The 17,739-nt window shown below is 37.2% G+C and overlaps 1 protein-coding gene and 1 long non-coding RNA gene across 5 annotated transcripts; one reads left to right on the top strand and one right to left on the bottom strand.

Moving 5' to 3' along the window:
- Positions 1-5,001: 5,001 nt before the first annotated feature.
- On the bottom strand, positions 5,002-10,461 carry LOC121303709. Of its 3 annotated transcripts, none has more exons than XR_005947859.1 (2): positions 9,972-10,461; positions 5,002-5,447 (listed from the first exon to the last, which is right to left on the bottom strand). It is a non-coding gene; the product is annotated as an uncharacterized LOC121303709 (long non-coding RNA). The 3 variants fall into 3 exon arrangements; XR_005947857.1 differs by lacking the exon at positions 9,972-10,461 and adding an exon at positions 8,763-9,071; XR_005947858.1 differs by lacking the exon at positions 9,972-10,461 and adding an exon at positions 7,561-7,858.
- On the top strand, positions 7,882-17,428 carry ap2s1 (adaptor related protein complex 2 subunit sigma 1). Of its 2 annotated transcripts, XM_041234477.1 has the most exons (5): positions 7,882-8,040; positions 12,471-12,620; positions 13,482-13,595; positions 14,026-14,085; positions 15,931-17,428. In XM_041234477.1, the coding sequence occupies exons 1-5, from the start codon at positions 8,038-8,040 to the stop codon at positions 16,030-16,032; spliced, it is 429 nt and encodes a 142-aa protein (XP_041090411.1). In that variant the 5' UTR covers positions 7,882-8,037; the 3' UTR covers positions 16,033-17,428. The 2 variants fall into 2 exon arrangements, with proteins under 2 accessions (XP_041090411.1, XP_041090412.1); XM_041234478.1 differs by lacking the exon at positions 13,482-13,595.
- Positions 17,429-17,739: the final 311 nt, after the last annotated feature.

The raw sequence follows: 17,739 nt of genomic DNA, 5'->3' as shown, positions 1-17,739 counted from the left end.
AAACGATAAAGTCAGAGTCAATTTAGCGGGAAACTTGCCTTAACATTGTAGGTTGTAGCCTTCATACTGGCATTATGGTACTGGTGTACCATCATATAATAATGATTGCAATTTCCCAGATTTTTGAGGGTTTTCTCCCTTTTAAATTAGTTTTTCTTCCCCCTTTTTTTCTTAAAAAAGTGAGAGTTGAAAACACTGCGAGCGCCATGTTGGTTGCTACATGGTTCCAAACATCTCTAAGGAAGTAAGTGTCAGGGACGAAAGCACTAAAGAGCCAAATACTGAACAGATGCACTTTGGTACCATAAAACTGCTATAGTAATAGTCCAGCACAGTGTGGAGTTTACTGCAGCACAATGGAATTCACAATCTCATGCATACTGCAGTGGCAGGTATCTATATAAAAGAGAAGTCCACATCGACAGACTAGTTGTCCGTGTGCAATGTATATAGTCTTATACAGTTAATGTTGTGTGATGGTAAGCAAGAATCAGGACTGCAGTGATTTGCAGCTAAACCGACCCTCGCTCGCAAGCTAGGAAGATGCAGAGCATGGCTAGAAAAGAGACAGCTAATCAATCGGTCTCGCAAAAGGCTGAAATGCTAAACAGCAGTGGCTGCGCAGTGAATCTTTCTTATCCAGCAACGTTGTTAAACAAATCCAGTCTTCCGCATGTTGATAAAGATGATATTGTTTAAAAGACATAGCTTGCATTAAAAAAGGCTACAGAGCAGACCCTGAACACAGCTGGGCAATTGGGCTGACATAAGATTAAATACACATGTGAAAAAATAAATGTAGCAATAAACAAGTATATATGTAATTTCACTTAGGCAAAATTCCCAGTTATCTTTTAACGCTCTTAGTTATCTTTTAACATTTTTTCTATCACCTGCTACTAGTTTTAAGAAAACGGACAGTATTTTCAGCCTGCACAAGAAACGGTGCATACAAGACTATTTATTTAACATTATTTCAAAAAGACTGCATTGAAATACTGAATTTGAAATCAAATGGACAACACTGTACACTTAGTACTATGTAAACACCGATATTGGCCTACAAATAGCTGACAATGGTTGAAGTGCTAGGAAAAGATTTCAACGTTTAACATTTGCCTGACATTTCATGTTTAAACTCTAATCTATTTCCACCCCCAGATGGTACAAAAAGACAGCCGACTTCTAAAAGTCACCTGAAAAGGGAAGACAGAATTTTATATGTTAGAAGGCAAATACAATATTGTGAAGGATATTTAACCTTGATCTACAAAAAAAAAAAAAAAAAAAAAAACAACTGCTATATAACTTGTACTAGAAGAAATGTTTAACTAAGGAAAGTTTACTACTCAGTAAATTCATAAATCTTTTAGAATGATATGGGGTGCCAAGCTTTAACTATGTCATTTAAATGTGTATATGTATGTTAGGGTTCAGGTTAATTATGACTGGAAGTCTGGAACACAATTTTATTTAGCCCTTCTGTTTGCTTTCAGGTTAGAGTCCTTGGGCAGCAGACTTCAAATACCCCCAGAGAACGCAGTCTAACAGGGAACAGCTCTGGGTACATTGGTGGCTCTTCAATGCAACCTCCTCTATTTTAACCTAAAACACTACTTGGGGGTCAAGTCCTGCTCCTTCGAAAGGAATTGGAATTGATATTTTAGAGCCATAATATCGTCTGTGATTGTTCAGCAGCTTTCATTTGATGCCAATTTAACTGACTAACAGAAGTCATTAACTGTCGCTGTGAGACGCCTGTTTCAGCAGCACACTGCGAACTTGCAATTCCGATCAATGATGTGTTTCAGAAGATTAAAAGGGAATTAGAATTTAAAAAAATACCAGAATTGACCCCAGCCCCTACTTGTGGCACAGGCTTCTTGTACTCTGACGGCTTTTAAATCAATTTTTCTACCCATAACAAGCTTTAGTAATCCTTTCTCTGCTCACTGTTCAGTTTGACATACACTTTCTAGAAAGATTACTTCATTTTAAAATATCATTGAATGTACTCTCCTAATGCTCTCTGTGCTGGAGAGATTGGCCTTTCAGAGAAAATATCGATCTCTGTGTCATTCACCTGTCATGGTATAGAAACAGAATTGCATTCCATGTCTTACGGCAACAACTAACTCTATAATTAAAAAAATAACATTTTTTCCCCCCCAGTAAATAATACATGAGGGATTAATTAGTGCAGACCATGAAGGAGATGGCTTGACTCAAAGTCTCAAAGTCAAATGCATTGACAGTAATTAAAAGTTAGGGGAATATCTTTTTAAAGCTTGGGCACACCTTTCAGTCCTTAATAAATAGCAGTTAACACAATACACTTTCAACTACGAAATCATTAAAGAAACACTGGGATTAAAAATAGTTACATAGTTTATCAAGAGACAAACAAACTTTATCAAGATGTATATTTAACACCTTTTTTTACCCTACTAAAACACTCAATAGAGCTACATTTATAAAAATAGCCAAACATATATAACCCAATGACAAGACATTTTGACTAGGTCTTCCTCAATGTTTACATTCTAGTCAAAACGTTTGTCACAGAATGCATTAAGTGTTGTTTTTTTTTTATATTTATATATTTTGCCTATTTGTTAATTGTAACTGGCAAGTGGGTCCCCCCCCCCCCCCCCCCCCCCCCCCATTCTCAGAGCTCCTTTAAACCATAGTAAACAGTCTTCCTAAAAACACAGTACTGCACTACTCTGCTATCCTTTCCATTACTAGACCAAACTTTCAAAGCAGCCCCATTGGCATAAACAAAAGTGTATAATTTAACCCTTCTGTTAGGTGCTGTGAGGCATACACATCTGAATGTGAATTATGAAACAAACAAACACAGCTTTCTCTGGTTTACGTATTTGCAATTCCCAGTTTAGAAGAAAAAAAAAAAAAAAAACAGACTACCTATACTTAGAGACATGCATGAACAATACTTGATCGGCTGCAACAGCCATTAAAAAAAATCTATGTTAATCCATTCATATACCACATTAGAGGCTAATGTAAGATCCGCAGGGAAACGCTAATGCTATGACATGCCCCGACATGTGAGTGGAGGGAAATAATACATTTGACCAGGAAAATTGTGCAGCAAAAACGTTTTGCAAATGGCCTTTGGTATTTTAAATACTTAAAAAAAAAAAAAAAAAAAAACTATAGATCCATGTCTGCTTTAGGAGTGGTCACATGGCTGACTGAAATGTGCAGCGGTTTCTCGCTAACTTGTGTGTGTGTGTAAAATAACGAGTCAATAAACTAAAAAAAAGGCGTTATAAATAACATATTACTAGCACTAATCGCAACGCTGTTGCTTAGTTGTTTGACGTTACAAGTAGAAGCAAAAAAAAAAAAATGCAATGTTCTTGAACGATTTCGTAACGTGTAGAAACTAGATTAGATGAACGCTCTGTTGTGGAAACATTGTTATTACTTATGTATTTATTTAAATAAAACTACCAACTTGAAAACAATAATGAAACTTTTTTTTTTTTTTTCGCCCGAAACAGGCCCCTAATGTGAACTTTTTAAGAGATTTATAATATTTCTCTTCTGCGTGTTTCGGGAGAGAAGTGCGTTTACCAAACTTCTTCATAAGCAGCTCAGTGTATGTAATGAGTTGCTTGTTTGTTTTACCAGTCTCTCTTGTTTTGGTCAAATGCTCCTGTCTGATAGAGCAGAGACTACCTACGTTTGTCTGATTAAACCACCCTACCCTGAATTTCCAGGCCCCCCCACAGAGAAAATGCATGCACAATCACCAATGCTTTTAAAGTTTAAGTTAACTATTTTTTTTCTCCCCGTATAGGGTTGGAGAGGGTGGTGGTCTAAATATTTTTTTTTTTTCACGAACTTAGTCATTGCAATGCAGTCTTGTCGAACGGCTTAATGTTAAACAGCGTATAAAAACATTAGTACTCACTGATCACTTTAATAATAACAACAACAATAATAATAATACCTTTTTAGAGAACTGTCAGCGTAACACAAACAAACAAACAAACAAACAAAAAGGCATTTGACTTTTACAACCTATAGACGTAAAACGAGTTATTGGGCGTTTTTAATTGATTCAAAAATACCCACTGCCATATTGCAACTACAAAAAAATATACTAGAAAAATCAAACGGTTTACAAAATTTTGGGTCCGACTTCATATTCAACGTTAGCAATGATCCTGCACGTTGTTCTCTTTGTATCCCTGAATTGAATATGTACTTAAAGGCGACTATGACGTATACGTTGCGTTAAACATCTTTCTTTAAACTGTTGCAAATTGTGCACTATTCTGTCGTGAACTAGGCCTATACAAAGGGGGAAAATATATATAATAATGTAGCTACACTAGTAATTTGTCTCAGTGCATTTCAGCGTTCTTTCAAATCCCCGATCGTGAAACGATTAAAAAAATTGAGTGCCGCGGTGCAAATAAAACTTACTATTTATTCACGAATAACAGGAAGATTATTAATATTTTTTTTAATGCATTTATTTACGTTTAATCATTACATCTCCAAAATCAGGCAGGCCTGCGCGATCATTAATATATATATATATATATATATATATATATAATATATATTATATATATTATATATATTATATAATTATATAATAATTGGTTTTATTGTGTAAAAAACTGTGGAATTCAATTTTGTGACACCTTAAGTTAAAACTGGGCCGATCTTTGCATTTCAGGAACGGCTATTAAGGGCGCTTTCCTTGCATGGCGTCAGTTTTACCGTTTTTTGTAAAATGGTAACAAAAACAGAAATACATACCACGGCATGCCTCGCCTTTTTTGCTTGCGTTCTGTCCACTAAGAATCAAAGCACAACCGGTTCGATAAATAAATAATATAAATATATCTATATTATATGTATATATATATATATATATATATATATATATATATATATATATATATATATATATAGATAAAATAAAAAAAATACACCTCCGACCACAAAACAGTCTTATTTCTTATTTTGCTTCGTCCCAAACTTCACAAGATCTCAATTTATTTTTTTTTCCAATTTGGTACGTTTATGTATTTCATTGTCCTTTTCTTTTTTTTCTTTTTTTGGTCTTCTTTCTTGGTGTTAAGAATCCGTATGCACCTTTGAGATCTCATCCACGGGATAAATAATGGAAAACAAGGGGGCGTAAAATACTTGTTTTATGTCTCGTCACCGGGCACACCACGCTGTTTCTGGCGAATACTTTTTTTGTTTGTTTTTTTTGTTTAAAAAAATGCAATGTGAGAAAAAATAAAACACCGTGTTTTATGTTTGTTTGTTTGTTTAGTTTTAGTCTAGTGTTCTGTTGGCCCTCTCTCAGTACGCGTATCCCTGCGCTTTGGTTCAGGGATTATTCGGCTTCCAATAATGGCGGACCCTTCTCCCGTCTCTTTCTCCTCCTTTGACTGTAAAAGAAAGGGAGACACGCATTCAGAGACTCGCCCAGTGGCGCATATACTCAATTACAACACAAAACCAACACAACATTACACATTTAAAAACACGCAATTCAAGACGGACATAGATAATGTACTGTAGCCTAATAATGACGGAGGGAGGTGGGGCTTTTAAATGCCCTATTACCTTATTATTACGCGTAACGTTCATGACACATAAACACTGATTATTCTGTCAATGTGGAAACCACCGGTGCAGTAAAATATGTGTATGTGTGTGTGTGTGTGTGTGTTTGTTTTAAATAATGTAAAAAGAACCAGTTCACCAAGACTCAAGACTTCACAATTTAACCCAACATTACAGTATTCTATAGGCTTTCAATGCTATTGCAATTTTTATTTATTTATCAGATAATGTTAGGTTTAACCCAGTATTTACTTGCATCTTATTTGGTAAAACGAATAGGCCTTCTCTAATGTTTTCCCCTTTAAATTTGCAGGGTCATTTTGCATTTTTCCTATGCTTTTCCCATGATATATTGTGCGTTTACCACACACCCGCTTTGTGCTTTATACAATGCTTACTTTATCATTATGTGACTGCCCTTTATTACACTTTGCTATGCTCTCACTGTGGCAAACTTTTAAAAGGGGTGCCATATATAGTTCGTTGTTTAAAGATGCAGTTCTGTATCGTCCAACAATGTTCGACACTGCGCTAAAATATATTGTCTCTTTACTATCATGGTTCATTCTTCAATGAAGGTTACTGTGTAGAAACCGGGCTTGGTTACGTCATCAGCTATACACATAAATTCAGACAGCCTCTGCAGGTTTTGCTTTTAGAACTTAGAGGCATTATGTTTTAACTTCACGCTAACTGATGCAAACCCAGCGCAGACCTCGGTGGCAGTCCCGTTTGTTTATATTCCCAAAATATGTTACCTGTTGAATAACAAACAATTAAATGCATTTACTTAACCCATTTTGGACACCTGCATGATACTATGTGTGAAATACAACAGATTGACAAATTGTTTCTGTCAAGCTTGGGGTTCTTCAGCGACTGGCCAATAAATACACTGTACAAAAAAAAACTACGACACAGACAACCATAACTAAAATCGAGTCACAGTGCAGATTACATTTTGAAAGACGAAACTGCGTTTTGAACTCATTCAAACCTTTCTGTTAATAATTTATGAACAACGGTATGTCTGTCTTTTTAAAAAATACAGAAGGAAGCTGTATTATGTGTACCGTTATCAACAGTAAACATATTCAGGGCCAAAAAATACAGCTCCTGATTGCGAAATACATTAGTCTGCTAATGAAATCCACACAACACACATCCTTAAAAACAGACAAAGTGTTTTTGTTTTGCCATGCTATGACAGAGCTTAAAGGAGTCCTTAATACCATTCTACTGCTGTAGGTATGTATCACAGTTAGTTGTATACTTGTAATATATGGGTTTTACAAGCCAGTATTGCTATGTTGCAGTGACAGTTGTATTGTTCTTCAATCACGCACTGGCTCTGCAAATGAAATCTATTTTTTATAACATAGTTCCTGCTGTAGAATTAGCACCCCCAGGTGGTCATAACTGGAAATAGCCAGTGGAGCCACATTATGGGCTATGAGACGTATTTTCAAAGTGTTTTCGTCTTTAATTAACTCTTATTTTTAGAAAGTTGAAAATTCCACGTTAAAGTTACCAAATAAGAAACAAACTGCTTAAATTAAAAGAGACCCTCAATTATAATTTGTTGTTGTGTGTTCTCAAAAACATAATTAGATATATATATCATATTGTTATATATATATTATATATATATGATATAATATAATATATATATAATATAATCTAGTTCCAAGGATAAAGCTGTAAATTATGTAATAAGCTATGTAATATTCAATTATACGGCCAGATATTTCAACCCATTCACATTTTTTTTTTAAACACATATTTACAACATATATTTGCAGCGTCCTGTTTTCAGGACAATCAGGTTAGACGTGCACATAATCAGAGAAATACATGAAGCTGAACGACATGTAGGAAAACACCAAGCATCTGAAGGGCTACATTTTCAGAATTAACAGTTACATTTAGACTTACCTTTTGCGGTTAACAGCAATAGAGTAAGTTATAGTAACAATAAAGTTAAAGATATATTTTAAATAACAGGTAGATTGCCAATAAAAAATGCACAAAATAATAGCCTGTTCTCAAATGTGGACAGAAACACTAACTGGTTTAATGAACTAGTAACTGCTGGCAATGTGGTTATTTACAGGTGAGCCGATTGAGTGCAGTGCTCTATCTAGGAGATCGGTCGGCGTAATTTGAACGCAGGGAGTTGTAGTTCGATTTAGTTTCCGATCAACGAAGCTCTTGCCTGTCAAACTAAGCGAACTACAATTTCCACAATGCATCGCCTCAAGGCCTTGCCTGGACTTCCTGCTTGGGTGAGATAGCGGAGGTCTGAAGCGAATGTCCTGGCGAAAAACGTAAATAACATTATATTTTACACCAGAAACGAAACCCGTTCACATTTCTCTGGAAACTTTGAGGTATACGTAAGGCGTTTACAAAATGGTAAGTGTGTTTTTAAATTTCATTTTGACGACTCTCTGTGCAAAGCCAATTCGCTATTAAATGAATGGGGGCCTGTCATACGGATTGATTTATTTATTTTTCTTCGCTATATTTTCAAAAAAAAAATTAAAAAAAAATGTGTATGGCAGAAGCTGGTGACGCTCACTAAATCGTGTTTCACAGATTGTGTCAGTGTGTTTATGAGGTCTAGGTTTAACTGAAATGTAGATATTGTGGTAATTTCCCAGTAGGGCACAGGGGGAGAGCACAGCATATTTTGTGTATTTCGGTTTTCACTGTAATGTTTGTGTGTAGTAATTTGACCTGTATACTATTTTTGTCCGTGGATGATTTCATCAAATTTCATAAAGCCATTACATTGAGATAGCATTGACACAAAAAGGGTCCAAGTACTGAACACACAGACAATGTATCTGTAATAAAATGCCTCATTTGATATTATGTAATTTACTGTAGTTCAGAACTGGAGGCATGTGTAAACTACTAGTCTTAAGAAGACTATATTAAATTATTGAACCCACAACAACAGGATGAACGTGGATTTTTTTTCTTCTTTTTTTTCCCCCATATAGATATGTCCTACAGCAAGTGAAATACTGTATGCTGCTATTATGGCTTCCTGTAGACTTTTGTGATATAATGTTGCAGTTTATTTAATTACACGATGTTAAGTAAAATAAATCAATCATAGCTGTACTCACCCAGTCACTATAGGATGCTGTCACTCAAAGGTGTTGGGGGAACGGGGACGGGGACATGCCAGAAAAACAGTCGGACAAACATGCCAGAAAAACAGTCGGTGTGGATTAACCTTATGTTTGAACTCGGAAAGAATACTACAAATATATTTTCTTGATAAAATTAAATATTTTGTTGTGACCCTTGTACTAATGTGAATTAATGTAATTATCAATTTTGGTACAACACAAAAACATTAGGAACTTTTAAAGCCCAAAATACAAAAAAACAAAACAAAACATGATTAGCCTATTTCTCTGAAATTCCTAACTACTTTCATTTTAAGATACTGGAAGAGGGAAAAAAAAAGTGCTAAGTCTTGCTTTTTCTATCTCTTGACCCTCTTTCCAGTTTTGCCATAGAAAGGCCATTTCCGTTGCATAAATGACAGTTTGTACTTTTCAACAGATATCAAAGTTTGGACAAGGTTCCTTAACAGATCGCTGCACATTTTGCAAAGTCCTGTGTGTTCTAGGAAATGGGGAATGCATGGGTGTAACCTAGTACCTTCCTTTCCCGTAATCTTAAGAGACCATGTTAAAACAAAACTTCAACACATTACATCCAGACACTGGTATATATTCGAAGAGAAAAAAAAACAAAAACTAATTATGTTGTCTTGGTGTTAAAGACCAACTCAGACAATCAAATTCAGCAGTCCATATGATTTTTTGATATTATACATGCATGGACAGCACAAACTGCTGTTTAAACATGACTGCAACATTCTTATAGGAAAGTTTAATCGTTAAAAATACAGATTTCCTTCCTTTCTTTTATCTGAATATGATCTATGTAGAGTTGACCCAGGCTAATAGTGTTTATAAGAAATGCCACCCAAACTACGGATAAAAAGGCACATGTGTGCCACTGCCACAGGACAACGTGAACTTTATATTTATTTATATTGTGAATCCTATTGAAGAAAACAACCAATCACAGTTAAAGATGTGTCAGATGTGATCGTGCATAGAACACAGCTGTTATTAAAAACACACTGAGCTTTTATTCCGCTTTGAAAACTAGTATAAATATACAAAGTATTTTTCTCAGCAAACTCCTTGTACGATAAAGTGGCGTGCTGTGACTTCTTCAGCAAGGCTTGCAACAACATTTTACATGACAAAGGCATTTTTTAACGTGCACTGGGAATATAAAAGTCATGTGCTTACCATAATTTGCTATGGAAGGCCAAATTCCATTCCTCTGTCTTTTTTCAGAAACACTTCAGTGACTAAACTGTAGAAATCCGGTCACGATTCTGATGGGCTTTTCATTGTGCTGTCTGATTGCAAGTCTCTCGTTTAACTGCAGGTCAATGTGAGCTTGTCCAGCTGTTCGTAACTCTATACACGCTGTTAGGTGTTGTTGGCTAGTTTCATGACGTTTGCAAACACTGTGTAAATTGTTTAAATCGTGGTATCCAGCCTTCGCAGTACGGCCAGCAGAATCGCTTGTTCACTTGTACACTGCTTAACTGAAATGCCATTTCAACTCTTTCCCTGCGCTTTTGTACATGCTCGCTAACTTCAGTTGCTTATGATTTCTTCTTTAGTCGCATAATCTCCTGCACCTAAATGGATTCAAACCTGCAATTTTTATATTAGATTATCATTTTTTCTCTCTGCTTCAATCAAACCATATTCTCTAGTTTCGCAAAATAACCGCTTTTTGTTTCTGCCGTTTCCGCTCGTGACGTGAGCACCACCAGGTGGCAGCTCGCCCTGTTCCGTAGGGATGATTTCTTATTTAGTTTATTAGTTTTTCTTAAACTAATTTCTTCAGTTGCATGCCTTGGCTATGATTTTCAGTGAGCGGCCAGAGTGGAGCTCTGCCGCACAGCGTTGTGTTGCCCGGGCAACAAGATGGAACTCGGGGCACTGCATGCGTTGAATGCCGGACATGGACGATATGATTCTTCTTGCATGCAAACCTATACATATTGATCACTGTTAGTGTATCTGTTCTGTATAATAATAGTATACCAATTATAACATTTAGATAATAATTTTTTTTTGTGTGTGTGAGCTATAGGGCATGCGTTGCATACAAAGATGGCACGTCGCTGACGATAAACTGTTTTTGTCTTTCCCTTGCTTTCGTAAATCACATGAGGAGTGCATTTCAGTGCTGACTTCACCAGTGCGAGATGTAGAGGAGGTGATAAAGGATACCATTTGTTGAAGGACTAAATGAGATCTGGTGGAACATGCATTCATAGACATAAATTATTTGTCATTCAAGAGCCATTTGGCAGACAACAAGTACCAGGCAGCTGCATAGTGGTGTTGGTTAATGCATTACAATACACCATCAGGATCGAGTATCACTTAAAGCTGAAGCAAATTCATGAGAAATGCATGAGAAATCAAATCCCCAGTACTTGATTGCTGTGGAAAGCTGTTTTCCAACTCGCATGCCCACTTTCTGCTTCTGAAATGTGAAACCTGCTGTAATCGTAAGGCGTATCCAGGAAACGGAGGAACGGGAAAGCAACTTATCATTGTCCTTGCAGGCTACGCTTGTTGGGGGTTAGGTTTCTGGCTCGTTGAGTATGAAGTGATACAGACGTGCCTTATAATTGTGTCATTGCCATAATGACTTTTTCCATTATCGACAATCTGCTGAATAACATCACAATAATCATGCTTACTTATTATAATGAAAACAGTATATTTACATTTAAGTATTGAATAAAACCCAAGAATTATCGCACATTTAACTATCAAACACATTAAACTTAAAGTAGTGGTTTCAAGGGGGAAAAAAAACCCCCACTGTATAATAAGCAGAATTGCATGGCACTTTTAAATTTCAAAGCAATGAGTAGTCCAGTCACAAACTTGGATTTTGAACCTCAGTGTACAGTCACACATAAGATCGACTTCATGTCTTGTGACAAAAATGACCTTGAATAGCATTGTATGCCAGACGATTACTTATGAAGTCAGGGTGTTAATAGACTCTAAACAATTTAAAAGAATTTTGCCTAAACATTTTACATTTTGTAAATAAATTAATAATATAATAATGCAGGGCTGGAAGTGAGACTCCAGTTGCATATCGGTTCACCCAGTCCAGGTTTTAATACAAGCTTGACTAGCCACAGGGAATAGGTAAACAAGTTCAGGTGTGTGTTATTAAACTAGGAATGAAGCAAACTTTGATATGGGAGACTTCTTTCCATGCCTGTAAAGTATTGGAGAGCTACACATGTTAACAAAACATTCCCAATATGCTGAAATTTAGCGTTTTTAAACCTGTTTAAACGCTTAGGAAATGAAATGGAAACCAACACTCTTAGTAGTCTGACTTACAAATATAATTCTTTTCATCTATTTTATTTAGCTTGTTTTTGAAATGTTGTGTTTTATCATTCTTCATTTCCTGTTTGCTAGATTCTTTTTTTTTTAATTGTTATTATTGTTACTATAATGTATTGTTCGGTTGTAATTCATACCACTTCTTTCTGTTTTAACCAACATGTAAAGCTCTTTGAGATACTGCGGTACTGTGCTATATTTTAAATAAATTTAATAGAAATTAAACATTTTAATTATGAAGTGGTTCACGCAGGAGTGTTAGCGACTGAGGGGACCCTGTCTGGCTGTGCTTTCAGATTCATGCAGGAATGTTAGCAATTGAGTGACGCTGTCTGTTTATGCTTTCAGATCCGATTCATCCTGATTCAGAACCGGGCTGGAAAGACCCGTCTTGCTAAGTGGTACATGCAGTTTGACGATGACGAGAAGCAGAAGCTGATTGAGGAGGTGCATGCAGTGGTGACTGTCAGAGACGCCAAGCACACCAACTTCGTAGAGGTGAGGTATTCCCTGCTTTTATAGTCAAACCTGGAATCCCTAACAGGCTCTCCTCAACCATAGTCGGTATGCTTGCAAATCTGTACATCTATTCTGTTGCCATTACATTTATTATCCTCCGCGAGAACGCATATAGGGTTAAGGACACAGGTCACAAGCCTGTCTGCATGTATGTACCGCAGCTGTGCCACTTACCTGTATATTTTAACCAGGGTTGGGGTCAATTCCTGTTTTTAAAATCCCATTCGAATTGGAATCGATATTTTAAAGACATGATTGTTGTTATTGTTCATTTGAAACCAGTTTTAACTGACTAACAGTGATTTCAATTTATTTGTTGTCACTGTGAGAAGCTGATTTTAGCAGAACACTGTTAATGACAATTTGATCAGCGATGTGTTGGAATTGATTAAAAAGGAAATTGAATTGGAATTGGAATTGGAAAACAGGAATTGAGCCTGACCCTGATTTTAACATGTATTTACTAAACCACTACTTATGCATTTGTGATCAAATGTAGTAAAGACATTCTGTAGCACAAGATATTGAAAATGAACAGAATCTAGTTTCACACACTTTTGCATGATATCAGTTTTATAGCTTTGTCATGTCGGTACAATTTCCAGTAATTGTCAGCTCATTGCAACTGTGGTTTGAATAAGGCTGCACAAATGAATGTAAAAGTCACTGTTCATTTAGGTAGGAGAACAGTGCTAAACAACCCTTGTAATTATATCAGTATTTTTTGACTTGCATAGTTCTACATTCTGAATGCTGAAGGGCTAACATTTTCTATATGAGAAATCGGAAAAGAGAATAAATCCGCACCAGTAGAGCTGACCCTCTCTCTTTCCCTTGCAGTTCAGGAACTTTAAAATAATATACAGACGCTATGCTGGCCTGTATTTCTGTATCTGCGTGGATGTGACCGACAATAACCTGGCATATCTGGAGGCTATTCACAACTTCGTAGAGGTAAGGGCTACTGCGTTCAGTGCTCCCCATGTATCACTAACAACCCATACTGCATGTCCTTTCAAAGCCCCTTCCAAACAAACGGAGGGCTTTCAAAACCGAGGAATTGCTACAAGCACAGAGCAGAGGGAAGCTGTTAAGAGCATAACAGCCTCTGTTTCTCTGTCTTTGCTTTACCAGCACGGTAGACGGAGGCCTTTATGAGAGTATGAGAGCCTCCCCTTCTCTTTTTCGTTCCACCAGTACACTGCAGAGACATTTTGATTATCTGCATGTTGCTCCCATTAAAAGTGTTAGAAATGCTAACATCAGATAGTGAAACGGTTAGGAGAGCGTAGTAAAACACTAATGGTGGCGACAATCAAGAAATCTTTATAACATATAAATTTATAACATATAAATTATAACAAAAGTATCATTGACTTTTCAGGTATTGAATGAATATTTCCACAATGTCTGTGAGTTAGATCTGGTATTTAACTTCTACAAGGTAAGTCGAATATAGTTTCCTTTTTTTTTTTTTTTCTCAACACTGCATAGACGCAGCAGACCCTTGTAATAAGAGTTAGTATAGTCCAGACCAGGGTTTCCCAGTCCTGGTCCTGGAGACCCACTGTGTCTTCTGGTTTTCATTCCAACTGAGTTATCAGCTACTTAACCTTTTGCCGTCCTATGTCGGACTAGGTCTGACGTTACATTTTTCCCTTTCCAGTCCGATGTCGGACCCTTTCCAACATCATCAAAAAGATTTTTTGTGCTTAAAGTCATTTTTTTCCGGAAAAAGCCGAGAAAGCCTTTCAATGGCCGAGTGAGGCTGAAAAAAAAAAAGGGGGGGGCAGATCTGAGCAATACACATAGCCCCTGCACCACAGAGATAACACAGACATAAACAAAAAAGATAGCTGCTTCCGCATCCACTGCTCGAAGAATATCACAGACATTTGCAGAGCTTACCGAGATGTTACAGTAATAAAATAATGACTTGGATCGCACTATTGAGGAGTTTGGTGACAAGACGATTTATCAGTATGCACAACTATGAAGAGGTATGTGAAAAATACAGGGAACCGTGCCTTTTAAACCTGTTTTACTGTGAAAAAAAAATGCTTTTAAGCAGCGCGTGTGAAAATAAATTGGACCTGATGCATCTGACAGGAGCTGAATAAATGGACCGCTAAGGGTTAACCTTAATTGAACTAGTCATTAGCTTAGTTACACCTTTTAATTGTTTTCAGCTTTTAAACAGTTGGAGATTTCAAGTTAACTACAAATTTATAATTGAATTTTCAGGAGCTGAGAACAATTAAAAAGGTCTAATTAAGCACATTATTAGTTCATTTAAGGGTTTGATTATGTAATTGAGAACTCAGCTGGAACTCAGCAGACACAGTGGGTCCCCGGGTCCAAGATTGGGAAACCCTGGTCCAGACGACAACGGCCATTGTCTTAACGAAAGGGGAAGATTACATTGAGTAATGGGCAGTTTAGCCAATTAGGTACATTTCTAAAACAAACCGACCCCATGCTGCCAAGCATGGCATTGATGCAACATGATAAAAATTGAAAAAAAATCTGCTAAACAGAAGTCTTAACTCATTTTTTGCAATGGCATATTGTGGCAGAGCACAGCTCTGCTTTTTAGAAATTGGCAGGGATGGGGTTAAATTCCCCTACCTGCCTTGGTTCATTGTGTTCAGGTGGCTGGGGTTGATTAGATGATTAGTTTAATTAACGATCAATCAGCACTCAGCCACCTGACATAAAAGGAGGCCTCTGCTTTTCATTTGGGAGGAGGGAGCTGAGGAAGCAGGTTGGTTTTTTGATTGTTTGGAAAGTTTGAATCCAGTGAAGGCATTGCCCAGCCTGGAAATTCTTATTTTTGTAAGTTTTGCTTTTTGTCTTTCTTTTTGTGTTTAAATTGCTTTGTTCTGGCCATTGTGTCCTTTCATTTTTGTGTTTATTTATAGTAAAAGTTATTTTTGAACTACAGACTGTCTCTGGGCCTCTATCCACTCGCCAGCCTGCCACACATATGTTACGGTAATAGCTGGGATCCACAGAATACATGATTTTTATAGATTCCGATAATGCCACACTAGAGGCATTGTGATAATGATGTTATTACGAGATGAAGCCTTATCCCTGTGGGCAATTACCAGCCTTTTTTCATTTCTATTTAAGAATCCCAGTTGACCTGACAGTGATAATTACACTATCAACAGGAACAGTGAATTGGATCATTTTGCACATCCATGATAATAGGCTACCAATAAAACAGGAAAGCAGAATGACTCACCCTTCTGAACTGCTGTTTCCTTTTGTGTCCCGATGGCAGGTGTACACAGTGGTGGATGAGATGTTCCTGGCTGGAGAGATTCGAGAGACGAGCCAGACCAAGGTGCTGAAACAGCTGCTGATGCTGCAGTCCCTGGAATAGGGACACCGTGGGACTCCTCCCGACCTTCCACAGCAGAGACACTACTCCCCCCACCTCACACCAGACACTTCTTCCCCAGAGAACCTGTAAACCCAGGCCCTCCCTGAACTGAGCTAACCAGCCAAGCCATAGTCCTCCAGTCCATACCTACTCTCACTACTGCCCCACGTGATCGCCAGTCTCACCCGTGCGCCATTCCAGACTTGTCTAAATAGCAAAGACAAAGACTGACAATGTCATAGTATGTAGGTGTAAGGGTATATAACAATGTACTGTACTGGAAGTCCTGTAAGCTGCGTCCTATGTAAGACTGGCCTCTCTTGGATAATATTTCACCGACAAGGGTTCGACAAACCTCAAAGCAATCCAGTTTTCAATGTAGTGTTCACTGTACCTCTCACTTAGTGATTAAGGGATGAGGTGTTAATAATGATCATTTCCTACTAGAGTTGCTAAAGATACACCCAGCAGATTTATAGTAGAAATGAACCCTTTTAAATGAAGCGCTGCCCTCACTCGCAGGTGAGAGGTGCATGGGTGAGCTTTACAGTTCTCTGGTTAATTCTCAAACCCCTGGCATTGTCTGATGAAATCCAATGTGTTTTTTTTTCCGTTGTTCATCTATTTCCAAAGTGTTGAGTTTTTATGACGTCTGAATTTAATATGGGGGACCAAGACAGGTTTAGGACAGCAATGTGCTTGTAATGTTTAAAACCAGAGATGGCAAGTTACAGTAAAAAGAAATGGAGCAACTACTCCGTCCACATGTTTTGCAGAAAGTTTTGCATCCAATTTGCATTGGCTAGAGAGAAGTGATAATATCCATGCAGCAAAGTAACAAGGTTGTGCCTCCCATTACAAGACAGATGGAGAGAGATTAGAGGTCAACTAAGGCTGGTTGTTGGGAACCTTTGAAATCCATCCTTCACCAAAAGGGATGTAATGCTGCAAAGAGGTAGCAGATAAGGAAATACGTTTTAACTCTGGGGTCTAGTTTGGAGATCTCAGCAGCAGTAGACTAACAGAAATAAGTAAACCTCCTCTTTCTGCTGTATATTGCTCTGTGTTTACTGCTCCTAGACCTGTCCCCACCTCATTACTGTGCTACAAAGCACAGTCCAGTGGGTTGCAACTTAAGTGTTTGATATTAAGCCTAGTTTTTAGAAAGTAACATGTTACACGTTATTTTTTTGTTTCTTTTCCCGCTCTTGGAAGCAAATGGAGAGGGGAGAGCATTCCCTGAGTTTAGCTCATCCAGTCCGTTTTGTGAATTAGCGCTGGTGTAAAAATGAATCTGTGGTAGTGTTGTCTGCTCTTCATGTTTACTTATCTACTATATATACACTATATGTATATACAATCTTAATTCATGGAATAAACATCTATTATGAAGAAACTGTTTTGCTTTTTACATGTGCATTAGTTTGTTCAGGTGTAAGTTTGAAGCACAATCAATTTAAAAGATTAAGGTTGTTAACATTTAGCCATTGAAAAACTTGACGAAAACCAAAGCCTACCTTTAATTACCGGTCTTCCGCAAATGACAGACGACAAGTCTGCAATTAACATTAACACTAAAACACGCTGCTCCACAATGTAACGCTACAAGTCATACTCTAGCCCATTACTTCTCGCAATTCAGAAATTAACCTGCCATCTCTTGAGTAAGGATTGTGTTATAAACGTGTTTCTGGAGCACTATCTTAG

Source organism: Polyodon spathula, chromosome 35, assembly GCF_017654505.1.
Source record: "Polyodon spathula isolate WHYD16114869_AA chromosome 35, ASM1765450v1, whole genome shotgun sequence".
Taxonomy (NCBI): Eukaryota; Metazoa; Chordata; class Actinopteri; order Acipenseriformes; family Polyodontidae; genus Polyodon; species Polyodon spathula.
The sequence above is the reverse complement of the archived record's forward strand: the minus strand, read 5'-3'. Positions and strand labels throughout refer to the sequence as shown.

What these genes read in the sequence shown, in the direction of transcription:
- ap2s1 (XM_041234477.1), top strand. An exon ending in AGCACACCAACTTCGTAGAG is followed by an intron (nt 12,621 to 13,481) that starts GTGAGGTATTCC and finishes TTTCCCTTGCAG; the next exon opens with TTCAGGAACTTTAAAATAAT. An exon ending in TGGTATTTAACTTCTACAAG is followed by an intron (nt 14,086 to 15,930) that starts GTAAGTCGAATA and finishes TCCCGATGGCAG; the next exon opens with GTGTACACAGTGGTGGATGA.